The 7,119-nt window shown below is 38.2% G+C and overlaps 1 protein-coding gene across 1 annotated transcript; it reads right to left on the bottom strand.

Annotated features, from left to right (window-relative positions):
- Nucleotides 1-1,065: 1,065 nt before the first annotated feature.
- Nucleotides 1,066-4,864, bottom strand: LOC147858702 (homeobox-leucine zipper protein HAT5-like). Its single transcript, XM_087325730.1, has 3 exons — nt 4,280-4,864; nt 2,153-2,532; nt 1,066-1,778 (listed from the first exon to the last, which is right to left on the bottom strand). The coding sequence occupies exons 1-3, from the start codon at nt 4,410-4,412 to the stop codon at nt 1,362-1,364; spliced, it is 930 nt and encodes a 309-aa protein (XP_087181856.1). The 5' UTR covers nt 4,413-4,864; the 3' UTR covers nt 1,066-1,361.
- Nucleotides 4,865-7,119: the final 2,255 nt, after the last annotated feature.

Raw genomic sequence — 7,119 nt, 5'->3', positions numbered from 1 at the left:
TCTTTTATCGTTAGTGAGGTCAATTTTGACCTATGGGACCAAGTAAAAATATCATCTTGTACGTGTCTCAATCCTAAGGGAAGTTACTACTTTGTAGTAAAAACTATCTATGTGAAAATAATGCACACACAAAAGTGTTCACCCATCTTAGTGGAGATTTGAGTACGACACTTAAAATTATCATGCCTAACGAAAGAGTCATCATATTTCTTGCGAACTACCACGTATGACATGCAAGAAGTAAGTGACATTCATCCTCCACTAGGTTTTCATTGGATATCTTTATATTTGGTTGATGATGCTACCTCAATACGCAACTTCTATGAGCATTCTAGATACATTCTAGCATTTTTACCTTGTGTTAGGACCAACATTGAGGGTTAATTTTCATAATGTAGTAACGCAAGTTTGACACTTTGTCATCTTCCTACTTCATTCTTAGTACATCTAGTAATCCATCCTCAATGATCACATATTTCCATTGCATCACCTAACAACTCTAATGGGTCTTCAACTCCCTACTTTTTAAACCAATTCATACTGTGAACGAGAGAGACTAGTTAAACCTTATTCCTAAAAATGTTATGGAAGCTACCTACTTTACGAGTGGTATGACATGCATCAACATCGATAATTGTACGAAGCACAAAGTTATATTATGAGATTTCCATGGAAGAAAAGAGCGATACCAAGTAAATGTAAAAAGGTAGCGAAAAAAAGGTCGACACAACGTTTAAAGTAGAAGAAATAAAAAGTGGGGAAAAGTAGAAGTTGTCTGCCACTCTAAAAATCAAGATGGCACCCACTCAGTGTGAGTGAACCACCCAGTGGAATTAGGGACAAATGCTAAAAAAAGGAATATTGTATCGTATCAATACATAAAAAGAGGCCTCGGATTTAGCGAGACGAGTTGACGGTCTAGAGTGGCTTGATCATAGCCCCTCTGCAGACTTTGCATGCATTAGATGGACATACCAACACAAAGATCAATATAATAAAATCAACAGGTGGCCAAATTACCAGATACTTTACAGCCTTTTAAAAAGAACTCTCCACACACACCAATGCCATTGCAAAATGTCCATATAATAAGAACTTTCAGTTTTTCCATAATATATAATAGAGCTCTTAGTGGCTTATTCTCAAGCATGCACCCAATCCTTTCACAAAATGAAAAGATTTGAGAACATAGCATTGATTTTTTTTTGCAAGAAATACCTTTCAACTAGCTTCCACATAGATCTATCGTTCCTAAAGGTACCTCTAGACAGATGCATAATCCTACAAGTATCCAAGAATTCGGATTAGATAATAATAAAGTACTTTCAAATGTTTTTTTTTTTTTTCTTATGCACTAGTTTCTAGCACCCGCTCCATGGTAAGCCATGGAATTGGTCATCATCATAGTTGAAGAAGAGACGATATGCCTCTTCGGGGTCAAGCCCATTTGCAACAAGATGTTGAACTAGGCTTCCGAACGCATCCTCTGTGGAAGATAACAGTTGGTAGTCGGTTGTCTCGAGCTTCATATTATTTGCATGGAGCTCCACAAAGGACGACGAGTTGGGTAGTGATGGCTCCAAAGGCGTGGCATAGCTTTGCCCCGAGTCTTGCATCTCACTTTGCCCATCGAATGACTTTGTTGGCGAGGCAACTTCCGATTTCCCACTCAGTTCCTCTTCCTTAACTAACCCATCATTCGAGTCCACAATGATTTGAATGTTCGGCATCGAACCAGATGTCTTCGCTCCTTGGAGTAGATCCTTGAGGTGAGCAACCTTTTGCATAAGCATAAAAACAGTAAGAAAAAGAGAAAAGAAAATTTTGCACATACTTTTCGGATATATAACCATAAGTTTTTCAAGATTGGGCAGAACACACCTAGGCAGTAAGTTTTGTACTAACAAATGGGTCATTTGGGCAACCTTTGAAGAGTTAGGGAATTTTGGAAGCACCCAACAAGTTACAGACATTTTGGTAAATATGCAACAAGCTAGGGGCATTTTGGCAATTACCCAATAACATAGGGGGACATTTAGCTAAGGAAATGTTGGTAACAACCCAACAAAAGTTCAGCACATTTTGGTAAATATTCAAAAAATTGAAAGGGACCCCAGATGCTAGGGATATTTTGCTATAAATTTATATATACCTCGGCTTGCAGCTTCTTGTTCTCTTCCATGGCCACTTCATATTCTTTCATGCGGTTCTCCTTCTCCTTCATCTCGGTTTCATATTTGGCCTTCAAGGTGTCATACTCATGCTCGAGTTGCTTGTTCTTCCATCGAGCTCGACGGTTCTGGAACCAGATTGCAACTTGACGAGGCCGAATTCCCAATTGCTTTGCAATGAGGGCCTTCCTTTCGGGCTCGAGCTTGAGGTCCATATTGAAACTCATCTCTAAGAACTTGACTTGCTCGACTGTGAGCCGCCGCTTCTTATCGGCTGAAAGGTCATCGGTTCCATCGTCCTCGTCTACTTCTTCCCTACTAATGCATTGATGTGCACGCTTCTTGGTTCCTCTACTGAGATCTGGAGAACAAAGAGGATGTTGTTTTCAAAGGAATTCAATTGTACCCTATATATGTGTGTGTGCCACCAAGGACCCAAATGAACTGTATATCAACATATGGATTTCAATTTAACTATATTTAGGACCTAATGTATGCATATGATCTTGGAGTTCATTATACAAAAAGATCTATATTGCTCATCAAAATTTATATATCAACATGGAGTTCACATTAACGAAGGACCTAAAGTATGGATCTGGTCATGTAGTATATAATTATGGAGTTCCATTATAAAACGAAATCTGTATTACTCACCAAGCGCCTTCAAAAGAACTGACAGATGATTATGGACTTTTGATCATCTGTAGAAGTCTATATAGCTAACTAACACAGGACTCAAGTACATGATGATCGAGGTTTCTTTAAAAGGACTCAATATGATCAAATCATATCAAATCTAAGTATATGATCTAGATCATCCTAAGCGATATGAGCATATATATGTAACCGGAGGAATTCGGTAAGGCTAGAGAAATACTGGATAACTATGGTGGGGATATAAACCTAAGGTGGTGACATCGATGCATGTCTTTTGTTCTGCTAATATCAAAACTAAAGCATAATGTCAAGAAAATGACCAAGTTATTGCAAACAACAATTTCTCTACATTTTTTCACATATGGGGACTGGAAAAGAGCTCATTTTCTGTCTTGTTGGTCCAGTGTTCAACAACAATTTGATACACAGAGAACTATATGTAGTGGCATATATTATAATAACTCCATATGTCTAGAATAAAGGTTGCACACATACATACTATTTGGATATTTAATTCAAATATATATGTACAGTGTTCAACATTGTAAGACCATTTTCTCTTAGGGGAAACAGGGGAAGTGGGAAAGAGCCTACTTTTCATCCTCATGTTCAACATTATGAGCTTCGAGAGGCCTGATTTTGTGTATATGAGTATATGTGTACAGTGTCATGGCACAAAAATTTCTAAGATTTCCTAATGACATGAAGGAATTCTTAATTGACTGACACATGAAAGAATTCTTAACGACATGTGAAGGAATTCTTAACAACATATGAAGGAATTCTTAATGACACATGAAGAAATAAGTTTAACGGATACATGAAGAAATTAGTCTAAATGGCACATATAGAAATTAATCTTGGTGCTATATGAAGAAATTAGCCCTAATCATGAAGAGATAAATTAGCGCTCCCGGCACATGAAGAAATAAATTTGCGGAAACAACACATGAAATCAGTTGAAAGACATTAGTGACATGAAGAAACTAGTGTTAGAGAGAAACATGAATAAAGTTGAAAGACATTAATGACATGAAGAAACTAGGCTTAGGGATATATGAAGACAGTTGGAAAAGACATTCATAACATGAAGAAAGTCTACAGACATTAATGACATGAAGAAACTCATCTTATCGACACCTCAAGAAAGTCTTAATGACAAATACAGGAAGGCTTAATTAGACATGATGAAGTTAGTATCTCATCACACAAAAGAAGAAATTACTCCATAGCCAAAACATAGTGAAGTGGTCTCTGAATACAGAAACAAATTAGTCTCCTAATGACACAAATGAAGAGATTAATTGGTCTTAACGATGTGAAAGAAGAAAATTGTCTTAATTAATGATATTTAAGAAGAAATTGATCATTAATGACACGAATGGAAGAATTAAAGTGTGTAATAGTCAAGGGATTTATTGAAATTATGGTAAAAAAATGAGGACTACCTTGCGAGATCGAAGATGGAAGCCTTGGAGAGATCTGATGAGGAAGCATGAGGCCATCATTCTTGTGATCGAGATCAGGACTGGGATTGTCTCTAAGAATCTTCATAGATCCGATAGCATCATTCCATGACATGGTTTTGTTTTAAATATTGATAGTAAAAAACAAAAACAATTGCACAAAATTTGCCCCTTTCCTCACTCTCTTGCAAATTCAACCTACAGTTTTAGTAATAATACAAATCAAAGAAAAACCCAGCACACAGAAGTATATATATATATAGGGTTTAGGGTTTAGGATTTTGGGATTTAGGTTCAGGTAGGGCAGAGTGTGTGTGTTAAAGACAGAGAAACACAGATGCAGAGAAGCAGAGAAATAGAGGGAGACAGAGAGAGAGAGAGAGGGGGGGGGCAGGCAGAATTCACATGAAAACAGAGTGTCAGAGGCGTCCATGGTGTGGAAAAGCTTGCAGATGCATCACTTGCTTGGCCATCTTGAACCCAATCGGGATTTCTAGACAGAGAGCCATCGAAGAAGAAGAAGAAGAAAAGAAAGGGGGGGGGGGGGGGGGGGGAAGGAAGAGTGAGGAGAGTCGATTGAAGCTTATCAGAGACGAAGACGGAGATGGAGATGGAGAGATGGAGAGGCGAACGAGTAAGCCATGGATCGATTTTCAGAGCGGAAGAAAGAAAGAAAGAAAGAAAGAAAGATTACAGGGAGATGAAGAAGAAGAAGAAGAAGAAGAAGAAGAAGAAGAAGAAACTGAGAGACCGAACTTTCGACAAGGAGGTGAGATTGGGTTGGATATGGAAGGAAGAGATGCAGGGAATGTGGAAGAACACAGAGAGAGAGAGAGAGAGAGAGAGAGAAGAAAAGGAAAGATGAAGAGATGAATAGAGAGAGAGAGAGAGAGAGAAAGAGAGAAGAAAAGGAAAGAATGAAGAGATGAATAGAGAGAGAGAGAGAGAACACTTTTGTAGAGAGAGAGAGAGAGAACACTTTTGGTCCTTAGGAATGAAGATGAGCTAGCTCCTTGGAGTGAGTGAGTGATCCACAAAACACAAGAAGAAGAAGAAGAAGAAGAAGAGAGAGAGAGAGAGAGAGAGAGAGAGAGAGAGAGGAAGTGAAGGATGAAAGAAGAGGAAAGTGAAGGTCTACTACTACTATGTATGTATGTATGTATGTATGTATGTATGTATGTATGTATGTGTGATGTATGTATGTATGTATGTATGTATGTATGTATGTATGTATGTATGTATGTATGATGTATGTATGTATGTATGTATGTATGCAGTAGTACCCATTGATGGACAATCCATGCCGGACAACCCGCCCACCCATTCCATCTCAACCCCTCTCGCCCAACCCTCACATCCAGAATAACATCTCACTCACTCAATCTATCTACCTATTTATCTATCTCACTTTGAGATTGTTTGACATTTGCCTGAAACAAAGCTACAACACAGAATCTCGCGTGCATGCAGGATAACCCCTTGCAGCTGCCATCCATCCGGATCCTTGTTTTTATGGGCCCCTTGACTCCTCGTATCCTGAAAAGAACCTCCCTCGTACCCCGTTTGTCTGAAGGAGCCCGTTCAACAAATGGGGTGTTATGTTAGGGGTAGTTGCCATTGAGTTTCAACCTTCACATGCATGTAAAACCATGTGAAACAACTGTACGACAAAAAACCGAGCGGGATATAGTCTCGAGGCTCAGCCAGGAACCAAATCTGATTGCACGTATTTGTGCGTATTTTGTTTCAACTTTTCTTTTTTGCATCTACAAGATCGGGCATGCTCGTCCCTATATGTTTGACCCACCTTAAAGGCTCCTACATGTGTGATATTTGCTCATTGTAAGGAACATTAGGAAAGAGCTATGGGGCCTACAATGCATTATATCCCTAATTGCACTTAGCTACGTATGCTTGCTCCATCACGCCAATCGAAGATTAGGGAAACGAAAGAAAATTACAATCTGATCAATGGTTGTATGACATCCATTGCACCTAGCTAAGGGTGCTCCACCATGCCTACAAAAGCTAAACTTTGTGGCAAACATATGAGGAGAGGTGGGTTCTTCAAGACAGAGAGAAAAATGTGAGAGATATCGAGTGTGTGTGGGAGAGAGAGTTATTTTCTTATCTATTGGTTTTCTGTATGTGACCCCATTCGAGCTTTGTTCGTACCTCACTACTCCACTCATCCGACTCTTTCAAAACCAAAACAAAACAAAACAAAAAGTCTTACAATTTGTATAAAATATTTGAATGTTCTTTCAATATTTCATAACCTCTTAGCCCTAAAGTTAAGGTAAAGGGCATTTCTAAGTTTGTTTTAAACAAAAAATGGGACAAAAAGTGGCTCCTACCTTGATGATTACACGCATCAAAAGACCCAAGAGAGAGTGTCTGTCTTTGTCAATCCTTAGATAAATAGGTAAAAAATTTAGCTTGAAGAAATTTAGTGTCTTTGTCAATGCATAGATAAATAGTTAAAAACTTTCTTGTTGGAGAAAGTTCTAAACCATCTATTAATTCGTCCATCACCTACATTTTCGCTTTGAAGTAAGTAATTTCCAAATAATTGTTCTTAATTCACTAGCCATTTAATACTCCCATCCGAAATCATCCTAAGCAATAAACAAATGTTACCTTCGAGGGTTACCTTTTGACATTATTATTACAAGTATGATGTCATTAGCCGGTCAAATTTGCCTAGGGAAGAAACTAGCCAAATTGAAGAGAATTGATTCTCTTAAAAACATTCTTGTATATTACCTATTTGTGAGAAAGGTGACATCCTTAACACAAAATACCACATATTTAGAGTCATA

This window comes from Azolla caroliniana, unplaced genomic scaffold (assembly GCF_043228905.1).
Source record: "Azolla caroliniana isolate FFs.n. ecotype wild unplaced genomic scaffold, voAzoCaro1.0.p SCAF_10, whole genome shotgun sequence".
NCBI classification, from domain to species: Eukaryota; Viridiplantae; Streptophyta; class Polypodiopsida; order Salviniales; family Salviniaceae; genus Azolla; species Azolla caroliniana.
The sequence above is the reverse complement of the archived record's forward strand: the minus strand, read 5'-3'. Positions and strand labels throughout refer to the sequence as shown.